Below are 21,126 nucleotides of genomic sequence, written 5' to 3' on the forward strand. Positions count from 1 at the left end.
GGCTCAGAGATAGTAAGAGTTAGCCTCAAATTCACGGAGGACCTCTACCTCCTGAGTCTGGGGCCCTCGGGCGACTGGCTAGGTAGATCCAGACACCTGTTGCTGAACTCCGAGCTCATTTTGGTCCACACTGCCTGTGGTGCATGCTAAATTATTACTTTTTGTAATGTCTCATCTTTGCCTTTTGAGTAGCATAGTAATGCTACATTGTGTGCATGTTGAAAGTATTACTTTGTAAAGAGCAAACACTAAATACACCATGATACTCGTTGGACCCTGAATCGAGTGTTTTACATGCCAGTGACCTCAAATCTGGAGGCAGCCTGCCCTCTCTACCTCTGGCAGGCCCTGGCCGCGTCACACCCAGCACAGGAACCCAAGCCTGCACCCACCCAGCCCACCGGGATGGTGGGAGGAGCCCATGGCCCAGGGCCAGTGGGGCAGGCCGGAAGAGCCCGGGACAGGAAGGGGTAACTACCCCCCCACACGCACTTAGGAGGGGCCCCCCGGCTGGTTGCCGAAGCTGTGGCTGAGGAGGAAGTGAGAGGAGGAGGTGAGGTGCAGCAAGGAGGTAAGCTGGGCTGCAGGGGACAGGGGCCTGGCCTTTCTGCCACTTCTGGGCCCATGCTCCACCCCCACCCCACAAGAGAAGAGGGGACAGAAGGGGCTTGGAGAGATACCCTGAAATCTGCTCCCTCTGACCACGCAGTCAGGTCCTGGGGCTGGGGCCTGGCTGGATAGGAGCCCAGGCCCCAGGCTGGCTAGGAGCCGCCTCTCACATTGGCTTTCCCCACATGTTGCAGCCTATGGCATCAGGCGTCTGCAGCACCATGGCCCAGGCCCTGGGGGAGGACCTGGTGCAGCCTGGTGAGCTGCAGGATGACTCCAGCTCTTTGGGGTCTGACTCAGAGCTGAATGGGCCCGGCCCATATCGCCAGGCTGACCGCTATGGCTTCATTGGGGGCAGCTCAGCAGAGCCAGGGTAAGTAGGGAAGGGATGGGGTAGGGCGGTGGGGTGCTGGGAATAAGGGTGGGAGCTGAGGGCTGAATTCTAGAGTGAGGTTCAACCTCGAGAGTCCTGGGCGGGTCTGGGGACTCAGCCACTATCATCCCTTCTCGGGTTCCAGATGGAATCCTAAGGTTAGCAGGGCTGCGGGGGGTGGCTCCTGTATGTCTCTTTTAATCCCAGTCTCTGAGGGTTTCCACCCACCTCTGGGTCCAAACATTCTTCCCCTTTTAATCTGGCCCGGGAATCCCAGATCCAGATCACAGAACCCACACTTCTTCTCCCACCAGTCCTCTGCATTCCTCATGTACAGACAGGAAGACAAGTCCAGAAACAGATAGGAAGGTCACACAGCAGATCAGAGACAGAATCAGACCCAAACTCACAACTCCTGGCTTCTAGTCTAGGACTCTGTCTACCCAACTTCCCTGATGACTTGTCTGTGTCCCTATCCTGGGGGACAGTCAACAAGCCCCTCCCTCAACACACACCTACACACCCCCTTCAGTCTCTCCTGCTTCCACCCACATCGGAGCCACATCCTTTCCTGTCCCCATGACAACCACTGGCAACTCCTGGGTGACAGGTCCCCACCCCGCCCCAGAGATTCCCAGAGATCTCCAGGGCCAGGAGTTAGGCTCACCCAGGTAGCATGAAGGGTGGCAAATGTGGGCTCTGGGTAACAGCTGCCCAGCGCCTGGACACCTGTGCCATATGTCCCCAGGCCAGGTCACCCTCCTGCAGACCTTATCCGCCAGCGGGAGATGAAGTGGGTAGAGATGACCTCACACTGGGAGAAAACCATGTCTCGGCGGTACAAGAAGGTGAGGGGGAGAGTGGTCCCACCCAGGCCTCCGTGGCTCAGCCCCCTTTGCCTCGGCCCATGCCCAGGCAAAATTCACCCCTCCCGTGTCCCAGCACCTCCTGCCTTTTCTCCCTGCTACCCAAAGTGGCTCTTGCCTGATGACAGGTTGTGCTTGGGGCCTGCCGACAGGAGCAGGGGAAGCTGGTGTGGCTGGCCTAACGGGGTCCCTTGGCCTCACCCACAGGTAAAGATGCAGTGCCGGAAAGGCATCCCCTCGGCCCTGCGGGCCCGGTGCTGGCCGCTGTTGTGTGGGGCCCATGTGTGTCAGCAGAACAGCTGTGACACTTATCAGGTGAGGGAACTGGCAGGGGTCCCACCTCCCTTCCCTGGCCCTTCACCACTCTGGGCCTTCACATTCACCTTTTTGTCCACCCACAGGAACTGGCTGAGGCCCCTGGGGACCCACAGTGGATGGAGACCATCGGCAGGGACCTGCACCGCCAGTTCCCTCTGCATGAGATGTTTGTGTCACCCCAGGGTCACGGGTACGAGGCCAGTGATGCCCAGGGACCCCCAGCCCCACAACCCCCAGGTGCTTTGGCCTAGTACCACCCCCCCCCCTGCCCCAGCTTTATATCTTTGCATCTCAAAGGACCCAGCAAGGCCCTCAGGGGGCTGAGGCCTGGGCAAGGGCCGCCAGAGGGTGGGGAAGGGATGCCCGGAGGACTGGCCCCTAACGGGGTCTTCTGGCACAGGCAGCAGGGGCTCCTCCAGGTACTCAAGGCCTACACCCTGTATCGGCCGGAACAGGGCTACTGCCAGGCCCAGGGCCCTGTGGCTGCCGTGCTGCTCATGTATCTGCCCCCAGAGGTGAGTACCCTCAACCCTGCTACGGGGACCCAAGACCCTGACCCCCTAACCCCAGTGATCCATGACCCCCAACGCTGGTGACCTAGGGACCTAATAATCCTGTGCTCTGGACCCATGACCCCTCCATCCCCAGGAACTCTGGCCTCAGGGACCTGGGATCCTTGACTCCTACCCAAACCTGTCCTAGTGAGTGACCCAGGGCCTCATGACCACCAACCTCAGCGACCTTCAAACCCAACGACCTTGACTGCAGGAACATGGAACCCTGAGCCCTGACATTTGCCCCAATGATCTAGGAGTCTGGTTGTTATTACCTTGACCTCGTGACTTCTGATTCTGAACCCTGTGACCATGATCCCTGACCCCAGTGACCCCAAGAACCCAAGACCTGAACTTTGGGACCCTCCCTAGCCTTGACCAGTGAGCCCCTACCCTGTGACCCTCAAATTCAACCCCCTGAGCCCTGTGACTTCCAACTCGCTACGCCCCTTGGTAGGCCTCTATCTGGGCAACGGGAAGCTTTTCGGTAAGACCTGCCCCTCCTTATCAGCCCCAGCACTGAGTCCAGGCTCCTGGCTCCAGAGTCACCCCAGATGGTGTCCAGACCCTCCCCTGCACCCCTTTCCCCCGCCCTGTGGTCCCCTCTGCGGTGGGCACTCAAGGCCTGTGCCTGCCCCCAGGAGGCCTTCTGGTGCCTGGTACAGATCTGCGAGGTTTACCTCCCTGGCTACTACGGGCCCCATATGGTGAGAGGCTGGGATGGGGCCAGAGGGCACAGGGGGAGGGGCTGGGCGGGGGGGGGGGGGGGGGTGGGGGGGGGGGAGGGGCCTGGGGACTGGGTGGGGGCCTGGGGACCGGGAGTGGAGATGCTGACGGACGTGGCCACAGGAGGGTGTACGGTTGGACGCTGAGGTGTTCGCGGCCCTGCTGCGGCGGCTGCTCCCGCGTGTGCACAAGCACCTGCAACAGGTGGGCGTCGGGCCCCTGCTCTACCTGCCCGAGTGGTTCCTGTGCCTCTTCGCCCGCTCCTTGCCCTTCCCCACGGTGCTGCGTGTCTGGGACGCTTTCCTTAGTGAGGGTGAGTGTGTGGCTGGCCAGGTGGGTGGGGGCAGGCGTGGGAACTGGGGCCGGGAGCCTCGGGTGCCTGGTGTGCAGAGGGGATGAGGGTGCCAGCTCTGCTCTGCCCCACCGCCACTGCCAGTCCTGGCCTGGGGTCTGGGTGCTGGGGTGTGCTGAGGGTGACAGCGCCCTGTGGCTCTGGGGAAACGGCCCAGCCCTTGGCCACGGATCACCAGTGTAATGAATGATAGCCCCCACCCCCAGCAGTGAGGCCACCACAGGGAGGGCACCATCTGCTTGGGGGAGGGCTGGAGTCGGGGGGCGCTGCAGAGATCACAGCAGTGAGACAGCTCAGGGACTGGGCACAGTGGGGGCATGGCCGATGGAGCCCCATGGGCCCTTGGTGAGCGCTCTCGGAGGCCAGCGCTGCTCTGGAAGCCAGGGCCACTTGAGTGAGTGAGACCTACATTCTGGTGGAAGTGGGGATGGGAGGCGACGGTACTAAATTAACAAGATATTTATAGATTGTCAGAAGTTCTGTGAAGAAAATAAAACAAAGGATGTGCCAGAGTGTAGGGGGGCGGCAGGAGGAGAGTGCTGTTTAAAGGTGCTCGTGGCTGCTCTATGGAAGAGGCAAACTTGCAGGGCCAGTGTGGAGGCGGAGAGGCCAGGCTACAGACGACTGACGTGGGGGTGCGGACATGGGAGAGGTGCCAGGCCAAGAGCAGGGTGGTTGGACCAAAAAATGGTAGAAATCAATCAGTACATCTATTGAGCACCTGCTGTATGCCCAGTTGGCTTCAGGCTGGCTTAGAGCTCTGGCCACGGGTGTCCAAGTTGCCATCTACATGGCCTCCCCTGCAGACTCAGACCTCGAGGGCGGGGCAGGGCAGGGCCCCCCGTCAGGGTGGCTGAGCTACCCTTGCCCTCTGCCTCAGGCTCCCTTTCATAACGGTGACACCGTTAGTAGTCGCTGCTGTCCCTTCACAAGTCACAGTTGTCACCAGACCTCGCTGGTCCCCTGACTGCTGTTTTCAGCAGACCCGAGGCTACCAGGAAGGAATTCTGCGGCTCCAGGAACAGGCCCAAGGTCACACCCGTGTGTGCGTGTGTGTGTGCGTGTTTGTGTGCATGTGTGTCCTATGCTCTTGGCTTAGAGGTGAGGAGTTCTGGCTAGAATCTTTCTAGAATCAGAAGGTCACAGGTCTGAGCTGGAAAGGCCTTCACGTCACCACCCAGCCCCTCCTTGGAGGGACGAGGAGCTGAGGCCCAGAATGAGAAGGCTTGGCGTGAGGCGTTCAGTAGCCCCTGGCTCCTGGCAGGCTGCTCTGCCCAGAAGTGTCTGTGGCCGCTGAGACATGCTGGCCAGAGCTCTCAGATTGCCACCGTGCTCTCAGTCATTGAGTCACGGCAGCAGAGCTGCAGGAGGGTGGAAGGAGTCTGGCTGAGGGCAGGTTCAGGTGCAGACTGAGGAAGCCCAGGGCTGGCCCCCCAACTGAGTGAGCCCCCGGCCTGCAGGTGTGAAGGTGCTGTTCCGCGTGGGGCTGACACTGGTACGCCTGGCACTGGGCACCACTGAACAGCGCCTGGCCTGCCCGGGGCTCCTGGAGACGCTCGGCGCCCTTCGAGCCATCCCGCCCACCCAGCTGCAGGAGGAGGTCTTCATGCCCCAGGTGGGTGCCCCTTGCCCGCCCTCTGCAATGGCCCAGCCCCCCTGCACAGTTGCGGAAACTGAGTCCCAGAGGGGGAAGTCAGAGTAAGAACCGGGGCTCAGCTCTTGTCCTCTCAGCAGCAGAGAATGTGGAAACCCCAGGCCTCAAGTGGCTTTCGGTGGCTCCTTTAGTCTCTTTGTCTGTCAGCCCCTCAGCCCTCAGCCACTTCCTGCGGCTGTGTCCTGCCCGCCCCACAGGGCTCTCATCGCTTCCTGCCCTCCCCCAGGCCAGGCAGATTCAGTATCAACTGCTCCCCACAGGTGCACAGCGTGGCCCTGTCCGAACGGGACTTGCAGCGGGAGATCAAGGCCCAGCTGGTCCAGCTGCCCGCGTCGGCATCTGGGCCACCCCCGAGGCCGCAGGCCCGCCTGCCTGGGGCCCAAGCCATCTTTGAGGCCCAGCAGCTGGCAGGAACTCGGGGAGCCACCAGGCCCGAGGTACCCCGCATCGTGGTTCAGCCCCCGGAGGAGCCCAGGCCGCCGCGGCGCAAGCCCCAGACCCGAGGCAAGACTTTCCATGGGCTGCTGACTCGGTCCAGGGCCCCCCGTATCGAGAGCCCCGCCAGGTCCCATCGAGGCTCCACCTCCTCCCTGGACACCCGATTCTGAAGGTCCCACTTCTGAGGGTACCAGAGACTCAGGGTCCCCCAACCCCAATTGCCTGAACGGTGGATGCCAGCCTCCAAGTAGGCACCACACTTTACAGCTGGGATGGGTGCCTCAGCTTCTTTCCCGTGGACTGTGTCAGGCTCGAGGATGAGGGAAGGTGAGAGAGTGAGGTTTTGAGGACCCAGGCCCACCATCCGCCCACGGAACTGTCCTGGCACCTGGGCCCTTGCAAGCATCACGCTGGCGCTGAAGGAGGGTGAGGTTAGGGGCACAGGCTGGGCTTAGGGGACCCCAAGGCTCCTGGGGAGGCCTGGAATAAAGTCTGAGCAGAAGCCCGTATGCAGTCAGATGGAACGCCTTCCAGCCTCAACCCCGGACCAGCAGCTCCTTCCCCTCCGGCCCTCACTCCCCTCACAGCCCCACCCCTCCGAGCCCAGCCCTGGCTCCTCAGGGCTCACTGAGGCTGCCCATTGGCTGCTGGAAGGTCTTCACCAGCACCAGGAGCCAATGGTAAGCTGCAGTGCCCAGCCTCTTGGGGTCAGGGAAGGCTTCTGCACCTGGGGGAGGAGGGCTCCCCAAGTGGATGCTGGGCCCAGAAGTGGGACTCTGTCCCCTCTTCTGCTCCCTCTCCCTGCTGGTTCAGGATTCCCCCCAGGGCTGTGGGCACTCTAAGGCAAGTTCGCCCCCCACCCATGGTCCTGGTCCCGTCCTCAGAGAGAGCCAGCTGAGAACAAAGGCCTAGTGTGCCCGGACAAAGGAGGAAGGGCCCGCCAGCCCTTGCCCCCTGCCTAAGCCCCAGCCGCACCCCCTGGGGACTGCCACTGTGGAAACCCCTCCCACACTCTCTAATTGCCCCCGTGGGTGCCTGAGGTGCCTGGGACAGGAGCCATCGCCAGGACAACGGGGCTGGTTCTGACGTAGGCTTATGTTCCTGCAGGGCCCATTCCCAGTGCCCTGCCTCCCTGCTTCCTTGGGTGCCCTCCCCTGAACGGGGGAGGAGGAGGGGGAGTACCCGGAGAAAGTGTCTGCAGTCCCACTTAAATGGTGGAGTGGGTTCTTAGTTCCCTGACCAGTGATCCAACCCGAGCCTCCTGCAGTGGAGGCGCGGAGTCTTAACCACTGGACCGCCAGGGAAGTCGCAGTGGTGGAGTGTTTGATCCATCCTTCTCAGTGGCTGAGCTGGAGTGTTGGCACCCTCAGATCTAGTGACAGGGCCACGGCTGCAGGAACACGCTCCCTCCACATATACTCTTGTGGCGCTGACTGTGTGACTGGCCAGGCCCTGGGTCCTGGGCAGACCATCCCACTCCCTGAAGGAGGGACTCACGGAGGTCCAGAGCTGAAGTTTACCTGGGGGGAAACTAAGACTCAGGAGGGGAGGCAACTGGGCCAAAGCTTTGCTGCCCAGGGCAGACCCAAGGTTCACCGCTACCCCCGCATCAACAGCCACGAACCTGACACCCACCTCCCTCTGCCATCCTGGGGCTACTCTCTCTCCCACTGCCCCAGTCTCGCCCCAGCCTGGGTTCTGAGTGTGGGCCAGGGGCTGGGCTCCTGTGAATTAAAGAGAGCTTCCTGAGCCCTCCCTCCCCACTCCCCACCCCACTAGCGTACTTGGAGCTTAATAATAGCACAGTCCCCTGCAGTTCACGGACCCTTTCTCAGACCCCCACACCCTCTCTCTGCAGGTGGCACTGAGAGCCTCTTTAGAGAAGGGAGAGATGGCCAGGTTGAGCGCCCAGCCCAGGATCACAGTGGGGGGCAGAGCCAGCTAGACCACGCCTTAGACTTAGGGCGGGTGTCTCATGGACTCTCCGCTGGGAGCAGGTAGGTGGGGGAACCTGCAGGAAGTTTATGGGATTTGCCCTGCACTCCCTGCCCTCCGTGCGCTCAGCTCTTCTGCTGCGAAGGTAGAGGAGCAGGAAAGCAGCAGCCTTGGCACCAGGGCTGCTGAGTCTGAAGGAGAGGCCACGTGGTAGTCGTTCCGCCTGGATATAGACCCTGGGGCAGGTGGTCTCCAGCAGGGGCCTCTCTAGCTGGGGCTGAGTCACTGCCTTATCTACTGAGGGAAGCATTTTCTGGGCAGTCCTTCTGCAGGTCCCGTTATCAACCATCCATCTGGGAAGCCTGAGCCAAGGGGTCAGACCAAAAGAGCACCAGCTCCCTCCTTGTCGGAACGCTTTTTTACACACGCTGTTCCCACAGGGCTGCGCTAGCCCCCTATGGCTCCTGTGTACTAGTTGGGAGAAGATGCCCCTCCCCCAGGTACATGCATCCCTTGCAGGACAGAAGGGAAGTGACCACTCAGCAGGGTACCTTTGTGCAGTGAGCAACCTGCACAACCACACTCAGTGAACCTAGCAGCCCCAGCTCCCTACAGACCTGCCTGGAAAGGGGCTCAGAGAAGGCGAGGCACGCATCTGAGAGTACTCAGCCTGTGGGGACCAAAGCTGGGATGGCACCCAGCGATGTCCATCGGCCGGGGTCAGTCCAGGGGACAGGAGTGGGGGTCAAGCAAAGAAGTGGAAGGGCAAATGGACCCCCGTGTGGGGGGCCATGGTCTCCATCTCGACTGCCACCCACCCCATAAGTCCCCCCATCCCACACTGTCCGGAGGCCAGGCTTGGACTCCCTGCAAAGTCCCTGCATGGGAATGGCCTTCTCACTCTCTCTGAACCTCAGTCTCCTCCTACAGATAATAGGATAATAACAGCTCCCACCCTAGTCCCAAGAGCACTCTACCTGTCTCATTTCTATGATGGTTATTGTTTAGTCAAGCTGGGCAGTCACCCAGGGATTGCCTCTCGTCACCCCACGCCTACCTGGCCCAGCTCAGCCTCAGGTGACCTCCAGGCTCTCCTGGCACAAACAGAGCAAGACTGCCCTGCCAGCCTGCTTGCCCCAACTCCCAGGGCCCTGGGCTGAGCTGCAGTTGCCCAACCCTGATTTTCCTCCCTGCGTCCACAAGGCAAACGCCATCACAGCCGGTGCCCAGCCAGGGCAGTCTGGGAGCGGGCACAGAACCACACTGCTCTGTGTGCATGTATACACACACTCTGGCAGAGGGAAGACCCCAGCCCTGCCTCTCACCAGCCGTGTGACCTTGGGCAAATCACATCACCTCTCTGAGCCTCCATTGCCTCATCTGCAAAAGGCAGAGACTCATAACTGCTACCCAACAGGGTTAAGTGAGATATGGCACATAAAGTCCTCTGTACAGTGCCTGGGACAAGTCAAAAAACATTCGCTGGGGCTTCCCTGGTGGCGCAGTGGTTGAGAGTCCGCCTGCCGACGCAGGGGACACGGGTTCGTGCCCCGGTCTGCGTGGATCCCATGTGCCGCGGAGCGGCTGGGCCCGTGAGCCATGGCCGCTGTGCCTGCGCGTCCGGAGCCTGTGCTCCACAACGGGAGAGGCCACAGCAGTGAGAGGCCCGCGTACCGCAAACAAAACAAAACAAAACAAAAAAACCCAGGAAAACAAAACCGTTTGCTGGCACTGCTACCTTCTGCCAGGTGCCCCCTGTCCAGCCAAGCCTGGGCTAAAGTATGCACTATAATCTCCATTTGAGGATGAGAAAACTGAGTCCACAGATGCTACACTGCTTGGGTTAAAAACAAGACAGCAGGGACTTCCCTGGAGGTCCAGTGGGTAAGACTCTGCGCTCCCAATGCAGGGACCCAGGTTCAATCCCTGGTTCGGGAAATAGATTCCGAATGCATGCCACAACTAAGAGTCCACATGCCGCAACTAAAGATCCCACATGCCGCAACTGAACATCCCGCATGCCACAACTAAGGCAGTGCAGCCAACATAAATAAATAAATAAATAATTTTAAAAAGAGTTAAAAAAAAAAAAAAAGCAAAAAACAAGACAGCAGGCCCAAGGTGGAGTCACTTATGCTAAGCCCCATGTCACCAAACCGAGATAACTTGCTTACAGTTTCAGCTCTCCTGGAAATTGTATCTTAAACCAGTCAATCAGGAATTGCCTGACCAGCACTAGCAGGTTCATCTGCCTGATAGACCCCTGCTACTGCCTAAAAGAAAGTGATCTTGCAATAACCAACCCACTTTTTTGCCTAAGTGTAACTTCTTTGTGTCTGCTCCCTTCTGCCTATAAAAGTCTTGCATTTTACACAACTTCTTGTAGCTCCTTTCTGTCTGCTAGACGGGATGCTGCCCGATTCATGAACCGCTGGATAAAGCCAATAAGATCTTTAAAATTTACTCTGTTGGATTTTGGTTTTTAATATTTGTTAAGTATCAGATCTCATGCTCTTTGGTGACATCCATGCCCCAACCCTGCTCCCTCCCGTGGATCTCCCTGGAGCTCAGGTTACCCCCTCAGCAAGAGGATGGATCTTCTTGGGTGGCCACACCTCATTCCAGGAGGCTGGGCTGGCCACAGGGAGGAGTGGAGTGTGGATCTGGCGCTGGGGAGCCCAGAGCAGCCCTGGAAAGCTGTGTGGGGAATGTGGGCTGGGCTGGGGGGCCCCAGGTAAGTCACTTCTCCTCTCTGAGTCCCTCCACTGGTAGACAGGGTGGTTCCTCACAGGCTGCTCTGTGTACGGTTGTAGAAAGGGGCCAAAGCAGCCACCTTTGCCTCCACAAGTGCTGCGGGGCCGTCAGTACCCTCCCCCAGCCCAGGAGGCTCTAGGGAACAGTCGGGGGGTGTGCCTGGAGAGAGGGTCTGAGTTTGCGGGGGTGAGGTGGGAGAATTGCAACAACAGCCTACGTGTGCTGGGCTCAGGCTGCTGTGATAATCTTCATCGCAGTCCTATGAGGTGGTAACTAGACCCATTTAAGTCAGGAGGAGAGGGAGGTTCAGTCAGACAGGAAGGGGAGGTGCCCAGGCCCGACAGCTGGATCTAGGATCGGAATCCACCTAGTGGGACAACACTTGCGAGGGTATGAATCTCTGGGTGTGTTTCTTGGGGTGAATATGTGGCTGTGATCCAGGTCTCTTGAGGTGTGCTTTTGTGGGTGTTTGGATGGGTGCACCTGGGGGTAAGGATGTGCGTTTTGGGGAGATTGTGGGTATAACTGTGGATGTCCAGCTGACCTGGGTGTTGATGGGCAGGGCAGATCGTGTAGACAAGCCCCTTCCTTTGCTGTGCTCAGACCCACTGGAACTCCCAGCCTGGCCACCCTCTTCCCTCTTGGCCCCCAGCAGGGCAGAGGGTATCCCAGGGAACTGGGACTGCCCTTGTGGGGGGCGTCTTACCTAGTGGCCACTACTCTGGAGGGGCTGGGAGATATGAGGAGGGGACCCCGCAGATATACAGGGACCCCTGTTCAAGAAGGTCTTTCTGGGAGTGCTTGCTGCCGTACGGCACAGTGCTCCTTGGCAGACAGCTGCGGCCCCGGGTGCTGGGGAGCTCAGGACTCCATCCAAGGTTAGGGCTCCGGACTGTGTGCTCCAGCCGCTCTCCTGGCCACCCCAGCCCTGAGGGCAAGCCCTGGCACCAGTCTCTGCCGGCTCCAGCTTTCCCCTCCCCCTCTATTCTCTTTCCATCTCTCTTCCATTATGGGTCTCTCTCTATTTATCCCCCTCTGTCCTCTGTCTTTTCTTTACCGCGGCCCCTTAGTCTGTGACCCTTTCTGACGATCGCTATCCGTTAGAACCTGGCCCACTGTTCGACTTACTGTCTCCGAAGGTCTCCTGTCTGTCCCTCTGCCTGTCTCTCTTGTTTGTCTCTCCCTGGGCCCCCGGCGCCTTGCCTCTGGCAGGGTCGGGCCCGCCCACCCCCAGGACCCCAGGTTCAGGATGGGTGGCGGAGGTTTTGCCGGGTCCCCCGGCTGGAGGACGGTGGGGCCGGGCCACTTCGCCCCGCGCCGCCCCGCGCCTGGCACTGGGCATGCCCCGGGCGCTTCTATATAAAGCGGCGCCGCCTCGGCCGGGCGCTGTGCCGCCGCCGCCGAGTCCCGCCGGGTCCGCGCCGCCCGCCGAGCCCGGCAGAGCCCCGCCGAGACGCTGCCGCCCGCCAGGTACCCCGGCTGCTGCCCGCGCCCCGGGGAGAGCCAGGGAGGGGGCTGCGGGGCAGGGGCCGCGGGGACGGGACCTTGAGCGCCCGCGCCCCCCAGCGGGACCCGCGACACCGCCTGCACACCCCTCCCAGACGCGCGCACACACGCGCGGGGACCCGGCGCGCCCCCCGCTGGAAGGGCTGAGCGCCAGGACCCCCGGCCCTGCCCCGGGCAGCTTGGGATGTGTGAGCTCGGGGTGCGGGCCCTATGGGGTCCGGGCGTCAGCAATCCCTCTGCTTCCTTGGGGTGGGGGTGGGGCAGCCTTGGACACCTCCTGGCTGGGACAGGAGAGCCGCGCGCGGTCGCGGCCACCTCTCTGACCCAGAGTCTTAGGGGCTGGGCTCTGCAGTAGAGATCCGACCGCCCTGACTCCCTCCTCTGTCTCTCTCTGTCAGTCTCTTCCATCAGTCTCTCAGCCTCTCCACCTGTGAGATGGTGAGTCTCCTCTGGTCCCTCCCCACCAAAGCCCAAGACCCTAATCAGAGGGAGGGCCCGGAGGGCGGCATCCGGCGCGTAGAAGCCTAGCCCTGGGGCTGCCTGTGCGGACAGACCCGTGACCAGCTGCGCACCCACCCCTTGACGCCCACTCTGTGCCATGGGACAAACAGCTGCTGTGTGCCAGGCGCTGCCTCTCTCCCCCATCAGCTCTGGGAGGCGGGCACTCTTGGTCCCCTTTGGCATTCATTCAACCTGCAACTTATTATTACCATGCGCCCTGCCCCATTCTAAGTTTGGGAACATAGCAGTGAACCCATTCTGGGCTCTTAGGGGACTCAGCTCCTAAGAAAGGGCACCAAGCCTCAGAATTTGGCACCGGCGAACCGGGATTCCAGGCCAGGTCTGAGGCCCAGACCTCTGCCCTCCCGGCTGCCTGCAGTATGCTGTCTCGCAATGACCATGGTGATTCTCTAGGTCCGAGCCTCATCAGTACCCCGGGGGGGGACAGGGCAGGCACCAGGCACCCACAAGTCCCAAAGAAACCTCACGACTTGTCCAAGGAGGCCCAGCCTGTCCCCCGGAGGACAGGCCTAGCTGTGTCTGCACGTGTGTTCACAGTGAGCTTCTGAGCAGCCTCATTTGGGAGTCAGCCAGCCTCAGAGAGGGGCAGGGTGTAAGATTTCATCTAAAGTGAGCATTTCCATGACTCAGAACATCTGAAAAGAAGGGCAACAGCTTCTTCCTTACTGATGCCTGGCCCAGGACTGGGCGTATGGTAGATTCTCCAGCTACTTGGAGATGACCGTGGACCAGCTTCACCCACATATTTAGGTCTCAGCAGAACTCCACGGTGGTACCTGGGTCACTGAGGCCAGAGAAAAGAGAGCAGCCCAAGAGAGATTGCTTGGTTCATTCGTTCACTTATTCTTCAGTCATCAAACATTGAGCAGCTACAGCGTGCCAGGGCTGTTTTAGGTCCCAGGGCTGTCTCGATAAACAAAACCGGCAAAAAACCTCTGCCCCTCTGAACCAAGCTGGGGCAGACCTGGGCGTGGGATGAGGGGGCAGTGATCCAGCCAGCAGTGCATTGCTTTCTGCTCCCACCCGCTGGGGCACTGCACATACAGTTTACAAAGCACTCCCACTTACATGTTCCTGGTGACAGGCCTTCATCCCCCAACCCAACCCAACCTCTTTTGTTCCTAGGACAGTGTCTGCCCAAGGTTAGGAGAGTGGGGGACTTACACCCTTGGGTGACTTAATATGCCCCTTGCCCACCTTGCCCAAGACCCACCACTTCTGCCTCCCTCAGCTGTCCCTGGATCCGCTGGGTCCCGAGTGTGACTCCCCCCTGGGCTCCAAGGACCTGGAAGAAGAGGAGGGCCCATGGGGTGGGGGCTCTGGCCTGCCACCCCCAGGCTGCTTCCATGGTTCCTGGCGCCATGACGTGGCCCTGGACTGCAAGGGCTCCCCCGAGGGGGCGGAGGCCCGGGCCTGGACTGTCTACTACTACAGTCTCCTGCAGAGCTGTCTGCAGCAAGCTGGCCTTCCGGAGACCCAAGACCGCAGCCAGGTGCCCCGCACAGGTGCCCGAGGGCTCCATGGAGGGGGGCACCCCTGGGGGGGAGGGGCCACCCCTAGGAGGAGGGAGGCACCCTCAGCCCAGCCTGCTTCCCATCCCTGTCAAGGTCGGCCCCTTCCCCTAGGCTCTGGCTTGGTCTGAAGCCAGGGAGACAAGGCCAGTCAACCTCTGGAAGGCAGGCATTTCAAAGGGCATCTAGCACCAGTAAAGTCAGAGACCATGGCTTCCCCCCCCCCCCCCCCCCCAGAAAATCCAGCCCTGGGATTTGCAATCCATGTTCTGTGGAGCCAGAGCTTCTACAGAAGTGTCTTGGCAGCTGCTGTGGAGGCAGCTAGCAGCTGGGACCCAGGACTCCTCTGCTTTATCTGTTTTATGTATCAGGCAGCCACAAAAGATTTTGTGTGGACAGAGGGCTTACAGCTAGAGTGCGTGAACATCACAGACTGGGCCCCATTGTACAGACTGGGAAACTGAGGTGCAGAGACTCCTCCCCCCACCACACAGGGACCAAGGGTCACACAGAAAGTCAGTGGCAGAGCTCAGGCTAGAACCCACGTCTCCAGTCACCCAGCCTCCAGTGCCTTCTGGGCCAGCTGCAGAGGGAGGGAGCTAGTCCCAGAGGGCTAGGTGGGCAGGCAGCTTCCCCTTCGCTCTCCAGCTTCCTCTGTCCCCTTTACTTTTCTCGTCCGATACCCCGGGAGGACCTGGGGGTCCAAGGGTGAGGGCAGGGCTATGGGGGTGGGGAAAGGTGGGCGGAAAGAGAGCAAGGGGAGCCCCTGGTGAGCTTGGCAACGTTCTCTTCCTCAAGGCTGTCCTGGGGCGGAGGTGACCTTGTGCATTCTGGGATCCCCCAGCACCTTTCTGTCTCTGCTGCTGGAGGGTGGGGTCCAGAGCCCGGGTGAGTGTGTGCCCAAGTTCCCCCACCCCCTCCTGCAGAAAGGGCAGCCCTGCCCTGGCCCGGCCACATCCCAAAATACCCGCCAACCCTGGCAACTGCCTGCATTCCACCGGGCCAGCTGCCCTACTCCGAGTGGGGGTGGGTTCTGGGAGCAGCTGCCCCCGACTACCCAGGGGCCCAGGCTGGAGGTGGAGGGCATGGGGGCATTAAGCCTTCCCTGGCCAGCAACCCTCCTCCCTCTGCCCACAGGAAACATGCTCCTTTGCCTGTCCCCTGCTTGGCTGACAAAGGTGCCAGCACCAGGGCAGCCGGGCGAGGCAGCCCTGCTGGTCTCCAAGGCCGTGAGCTTCCACCCGGGGGGCCTGACATTCCTGGACGATTTTGTCCCCCCTCGCCGTGCCACCTACTTCCTGGCGGGCCTGGGGCTGGGGCCTGGCCGGGGTCGAGAGGCAGCTGAGCTCGCTCGCGACCTGACCTGCCCCACAGGAGCCTCAGCCGAGCTGGCCCGGCTGCTGGAGGACCGGCTGCTGACGAGGCGATTGCTAGCTCGGCAGGGTGACGTGTCTGTACCAGCTACCCTGGCTTTCACCTACAAGCCGCCGGCACTGCTGAGGGGAGGGGATGCCAGCCCGGGACTACGGCTGGTGGAGCTGAATGGCAAAGAGGGCCAAGAGACACTGGTGAAGGAGGAAGTAGGGGCTTTTCTGCACTCTGAGGCCCTGGGTGATGCCCTGCAGGTAACAGGCTCTGCCCCCGAGGTTGTGCAGAGGCCAGCAGGAGGGGACCCGTGGAGGGTTACCGGGTCCTGCTGGGAAGCGGTCCCCAACTTTGAGCCCTACCACTGCCCCATCTCTGTGGTAATCCCCTGCCTTCTTACCTCAGTTTACTCATTAGCTCCTGTGGTATGAGCGTCCCACCCTGCATGTACGTGGGGTGGTTGAGGAGGCCCCCTTCCCCTGCCTGTTGCAGGTAGCCATGAAGCTCAGTGGCTGGCGCTGGAGGGGGCGGCAGGCAATGCGTCTGTATCCCCGAGCTGAGCTGGGCCCAGTGGTGGACACAGTGCTGGCATTGCTGGAGAAACTAGAGGAGGAGGAGAGTGTCCTGGTGGAGGCTGTATGCCCACCTGCCCAGCTGCCCTTCCCAGGTGAGAGCCACCTGTGCCAGCCAGAGGGAGAGCATGGCTCGGCCTCCTGGCTGCTCTGTGCTCAGGCCTCACCGTCTTCCCCCAGGCAGCCCCCTGCCTGGCCCTGAGCTGGCTCTGCGTATCTGTGCTGTGGTCTGTCGGACACAGGGTGACAGGCCCCTGCTGAGCAAGGTGAGCATGGCTCAGGTCCAGGTCATGCCCCTGCTGCCACACCCCAGCCCAGTTCCACTGAGCTGATGACGGGCCCTGGGCAGAGAGAGGACAAAATCTTGGGGGGGGGGGCGGTGGAGGATTTTGGTTGCCTCTGGGAGGACTTCGTCTGACACTTTCCCTCCTCTCCAACCCTTCCTGTGCTCCTCCCACATCCGGAGCCCTACTTGGTATCCCATGCTGGGTACCAGGGCCCAGGGCTGAAACCTCTTCCCAGAGAGCTCTTCCCCACAGAAGAGGCTGACCCAGGGTACCTGACAAACCTCCAGGGCCTGGAGCCCTTTAGGAGAGAGGCTTAGGGACCCTCCTAGGTACACAGCTCTGGGCCAAGCTGAGAGGGAGAGACTCAACCTTGCCCTCAGGGAGCTCTAGGGCTAAGCCCACCAGGGTGGGACAGGCCCCCAGGGCTGTAGGCACTAGGGACAAGCATGCTTAGAGCCCTTAGGGAGCAGAGGCCCCAGCTGGGCCTGGAAGCCTGGGTAGAGTCCCCCCAGGGGGACCAGACGGGCAGTGTAAGTCACATTGGAGGACAGGACTTGAATGTCCAGTGAGGGCTGTGGCTTGGATCGTGGCATAGGGGAAGGTGTGCTGGGGCCGGGGATAGTCCCGGGCGGACTCCTCCTGGACCAGCCCCCTGAGCCGCACCTTGCCCAGGTGGTGTGCAGCGTGGGCCGTGGGGACCGGCCTCTGCGGCACCAGAGCTCCTTGCCACGGACGCTGGAGGCGGCGCTGGCCCAGTGCGGCCTGGGTGAGGCTTCGCAGGTGGCAGTCGTGCGGCAGCGCGTCAAGGCGGCGGCCGAGGCCGCGCTAGCCGCCGTGCTGACCCTGGAGGCCGGCCTGAGCGCTGAGCAGCGCGGCGGGCGCCAGGTCCGCACTGACTTCCTTGGTGAGTGCAGGCCGCCCGGGACGGGGACGGGAGGAGAGGGGCCCGAGGCCCGAAGGCGGCCCGCATTGAGCCCGCGCCCCCTGCCCGGCCCAGGGGTGGACTTCGCCCTGACGGTGGCCGGCCGCGCGCTGACCCCCGTGGCCCTGGAGCTGAACGGAGGCCTGTGTCTGGAGGCGTGCGGCGCGCTCGAAGGGCTGTGGGCCGCGCCGCGCCCGGGGCTGGCGGCCGAGGAGGCGGCGGCCGCGCCGCTGGTGGAGACGATGCTGCGGCGCTCGGCGCGCTGCCTCATGGAGGGAAAACAGCTGCTGCTGCTCGGCGCGGGCGGTGTCAGCAAGAAGTTCGTGTGGGAGGCGGCGCGCGACTACGGGCTCAAGGTGGGCGGGGCGGGGCGGGGCTCAAAGTTCTGGCCTGAGTGGTGGAGGCAGGGCCCGGGGCGGGGCCAGGGGCGGTGTAGGCCTTGGGGCGGGGCCTGCGCGCGGCGATCTAGCCGGGGGCCTGGAGCCCAAGCGTAGGGGCGGGGCCTGTCGCCCCGTCCAGGTTAGGAGTCTCAACTTTTTCCCGCCCCTAGTTGAATTTTGTCCCTGCTAGGAGTAAAAGGCCACTCGGGACACCAGACCAGCAGTCCCAAGCCCTAACCCTGGTGGTTTCCCTACGAACCCTGGTGGTTTCCCTACGAACCCTGGTGGTTCCCTACAAACCCTGGCCAGACTGAGCCTGCCAGTGGGAAAGATTCCGCCAGCCCTCTCTGCCACCCCTCCCATCTAGATGACACCCGCCCCTCCTCCTGCAGCCATCTTTCCTCTGGCTAAACCTTACTGAGCTCCCAGGTCAAGCACTGCCTCCTCTAGGTTGCCTTCCCTACCCTCTTGGCTGGATTAGGTGTCCCACCTCTGTACCTTCTACTCAATCATCAACAAATATGTTTTGAGCGCGTAGCACTGGTGAAGCTGTCTCCCCTGAGGGCCAGGACCATGTTCTAGGCCCCATCCTATTGCCCAGCGCCCAGCACAAGCTGATCTCGGTGTGTTGCCGCCCTGTGGTTTCTGCAGCTGCACCTGGTGGACTCAGACCCCAACCACTTTGCGTCCCAGCTGGTGCAGACCTTCATCCACTTCGACATAACAGAGCACCAGAGGGATGAGGAGAACGCACGGGTGCTGGCGGAGCTGGTGCGGGCACGCGGTCTGCAGCTAGACGGCTGCTTTTCCTACTGGGATGACTGCCTGGTGCTCACGGCCTTGCTCTGCCAGGAGCTGGGTCTGCCCTGCAACCCGCCAGCCGCCATGCACCTGGCTAAGCAGAAGAGCCGCACCCAGCTGCACTTGTTGTGCCACCATGGCCCACCCTGGCCCGCACCCTCCCTCTATGCTGTGCCCTGCTGCCCATTGGAGAGCGAGGCCGACGTGGACAGGGCTGTCCGCCAGGTGCCCCTGCCAGGTGTCATGAAGCTGGAGTTTGGGGCGGGTGCAGTGGGTGTACGGCTGGTGGAGGACGCGTCGCAGTGCCATGAGCACTTTTCCCGGATCGCCCGAGACCTGCAGGGCGAGGCCGACCACCCCGGCATCGGTCTGGGCTGGGGCAATGCCATGCTGCTGATGGAGTTCATCGAGGGCACCGAGCACGATGTGGATCTGGTGTTGTTTGGGGGGAGACTGCTGGCTGCCTTCGTCTCCGACAATGGCCCCACACGGCTGCCTGGCTTCACTGAGACAGCGGCCTGCATGCCCACTGGGCTGGCACCGGAGCAGGAGTCGCAGCTAGTGCAGGCAGCCTTCCGCTGTTGCCTGGGCTGCGGGCTGCTGGATGGGGTCTTCAACGTGGAGCTCAAGCTGACTAGGGCTGGGCCGCGGCTCATCGAGATCAACCCCCGCATGGGTGGCTTCTACCTGCGAGACTGGATCCTGGAGCTTTATGGTGTGGACCTGCTGCTCGCTGCTGCTATGGTGGCCTGCGGCCTGCGGCCTGCCTTGCCTGCCCACCCACGCGCCCGTGGCCACCTGGTGGGTGTCATGTGCCTGGTGTCCCAGCACCTGCAGGTGCTGAGTTCCACCGCCAGCCGCGAGACCCTGCAGGCTCTTCACGACCAGGGCCTGCTGCGTCTCAATCTGCTGGAGGAGACCCTTGTGCCTGGAGAATACGAGGAGCCCTACTGCAGTGTGGCCTGTGCTGGGCCCAGCCCGGCCGAGGCCCGTCTCCGCCTGTTGGGCCTCTGCCAGGGCCTGGGCATCGACGGGCCCCACTATCCCGTTGCCTACTTCTTGTCCCACTTCAAATAGTGCTGGGGCCAGAGGGCGGGGCAAAGTGCTGGAGGGGATGCGGTGGTGCCCTCTGCTCCCTGGTGCTCTCCCTGCTTCTCTTCCCATGGCCCTGCCCCAACCGTTGGAGAGGTCTGGTCCCCTCCAAGGCCCCAGGTCTGTTCCAGAGCGGCAGGGCTATTTTGACACCACAGCCTCCTGGACTTGAGGGGCCACAAAAGAAGTAGCTGGTGGGCTGCTTGTCCTCCCGAAGGCCCCAGTCCAGCCCATAGCTTCCCAGGACTCTAGTCATGGAGAAGCAACAACAGCTGCACACACACACAGACACACACACACACCCTGCCCCCAGGTTAGTTCGAGTGGGCCCAAACCCAGCCCATCCTTCCCACCCCTCCAGGTCTGTCTCTTCCTGCTGCCTACAGGAGAGAACCTGGCCTCTGGCTTTGGACAAATCCCAAGAAAATCTGAGACTAAACCCCTCGTCCTCCTACTCTCACCCCCTCATTTAACAAATTCTAGATAGTTCTGGAGCCTGCTGACAATGTTTGGCAGTGCCCCACCTGCCTCATTCGGCCTGAGCAGTAGAAGCAGGTGACTTGGGGTCAGTAGTAACCATCTCCCCTCCAGGCAGACACTATTGCCCCATTCTACAGAAAAGGAAACAGGCTCAGAGAGGAAAAGCCACTGCCTCGATGTCATACCACAGTGGATGAAGAGTCGAGGGACAAGATGCAAGGTCCAGGTTTCTGCTTTTACTAAGTTGTACCTGCCCACTCAGCTTCCAGGCCCCACTCACCTCCTATATAGTGGCCCTGAGACATGTGAACACCCCTCCCGTGCACTATGCACCTTATCCACCAAGCTTTGGTGCTTTGGCCTCAGGCACACCTAACTAGCATTGGCAGAGGAGACTCTACACTCCCTTCCTCATTCAGGGGAGGCTGCTTTAAGAACTCTGCCTCTGTGCTGCACAGGAGCTGTGGACAGCTCCACAAGCGTCCCTCTCCAAATAAAGGCTTATGGACTAGTGAAACGTCCAGAGTCTGGGATAGGTTCTTGCGACTTGGCCAACACTTCTCAAGCTCAGGTAGACAGGGGATGGGGAAGGGGGAGGGAGAGGTAGTTATGGGATACCTGTAGCGTCTAGAGCTAAGGATAAACTGCCACATTGACCAGGCCTCTGGGTTGACCTTTGGCGAGGGGCCTGCCAGGGGCACCTACACCAGGACCCAAGCCCGAGGGTGGAATTACAACGAGGGCCACACCCAACCAGATAACCCTCCTCCAGCCTGGAGACCCTGAATTCTGTCCATTTGAGCTCATATCTAGCCTCCCCTGTCCAACTGCAATGCACACCCAGACAGCTTCCAAAAATCAGAACTCATCCAAGGCCTGGTCTGGCCCAGTTCACACTCCCAGGGTCCCATCCAACAAGAATCGATCCCCAAATCTAAACTCACGGACTAGGTTTGGTGTGTTCATTATTGTAGTGTCACCAAACACAAGTTCGTGTGTCTGACGCACAGCACAAGCCCATAATTACGGGTGGATCAGTGAGACCCAAACCCTTTCCGGCAGGAATCTGCCAACAAAGCCCAGCAGTGAGCTGAGCACCGAGCAGTAAA

At 61.2% G+C, this 21,126-nt stretch overlaps 2 protein-coding genes across 3 annotated transcripts; both read left to right on the forward strand.

Annotated features, from left to right (window-relative positions):
• Window positions 1–251: 251 nt before the first annotated feature.
• TBC1D10C (TBC1 domain family member 10C) lies at window positions 252–9,920 on the forward strand. Of its 2 annotated transcripts, XM_029207297.1 has the most exons (10): window positions 252–571; window positions 804–982; window positions 1,731–1,830; window positions 2,056–2,163; window positions 2,250–2,356; window positions 2,567–2,681; window positions 3,362–3,427; window positions 3,570–3,759; window positions 5,259–5,413; window positions 5,713–9,920. In XM_029207297.1, exons 2-10 carry the CDS (start codon window positions 807–809, stop codon window positions 6,058–6,060), a joined length of 1,365 nt encoding a protein of 454 aa, XP_029063130.1. In that variant the 5' UTR covers window positions 252–571; window positions 804–806; the 3' UTR covers window positions 6,061–9,920. The 2 variants fall into 2 exon arrangements, with proteins under 2 accessions (XP_029063130.1, XP_029063129.1); XM_029207296.1 differs by lacking the exon at window positions 252–571 and having other exon boundaries at window positions 593–982.
• Window positions 9,921–15,245: 5,325 nt separating this feature from the next.
• CARNS1 (carnosine synthase 1) lies at window positions 15,246–19,855 on the forward strand. The gene is made up of 6 exons (XM_029207295.1): window positions 15,246–15,743; window positions 15,976–16,150; window positions 16,236–16,321; window positions 17,015–17,246; window positions 17,340–17,620; window positions 18,296–19,855. The coding sequence occupies exons 1-6, from the start codon at window positions 15,261–15,263 to the stop codon at window positions 19,520–19,522; spliced, it is 2,484 nt and encodes an 827-aa protein (XP_029063128.1). The 5' UTR covers window positions 15,246–15,260; the 3' UTR covers window positions 19,523–19,855.
• The last annotated feature ends 1,271 nt before the right edge of the window (window positions 19,856–21,126 follow it).

This window comes from Monodon monoceros, unplaced genomic scaffold (assembly GCF_005190385.1).
Source record: "Monodon monoceros isolate NGI ecotype Baffin Bay Population unplaced genomic scaffold, NGI_Narwhal_1 Super_Scaffold_7, whole genome shotgun sequence".
NCBI lineage: Eukaryota > Metazoa > Chordata > Mammalia > Artiodactyla > Monodontidae > Monodon > Monodon monoceros.

Bases quoted from the DNA above. Each gene is read 5' to 3' on its own strand.
- TBC1D10C (XM_029207296.1), top strand. From the start codon at position 795: ATGTTGCAGCCTATGGCATCAGGCGTCTGCAGCACCATGGCCCAGGCC. The intron at 2,164-2,249 runs GTGAGGGAACTG...GTCCACCCACAG, and splicing joins ACAGCTGTGACACTTATCAG to GAACTGGCTGAGGCCCCTGG. The intron at 2,357-2,566 runs GTACGAGGCCAG...CTTCTGGCACAG, and splicing joins GTGTCACCCCAGGGTCACGG to GCAGCAGGGGCTCCTCCAGG.
- CARNS1 (XM_029207295.1), top strand. From the start codon at position 15,261: ATGCTCCTTTGCCTGTCCCCTGCTTGGCTGACAAAGGTGCCAGCACCA. The intron at 16,151-16,235 runs GTGAGAGCCACC...GTCTTCCCCCAG, and splicing joins TGCCCAGCTGCCCTTCCCAG to GCAGCCCCCTGCCTGGCCCT. The intron at 16,322-17,014 runs GTGAGCATGGCT...CACCTTGCCCAG, and splicing joins ACAGGCCCCTGCTGAGCAAG to GTGGTGTGCAGCGTGGGCCG.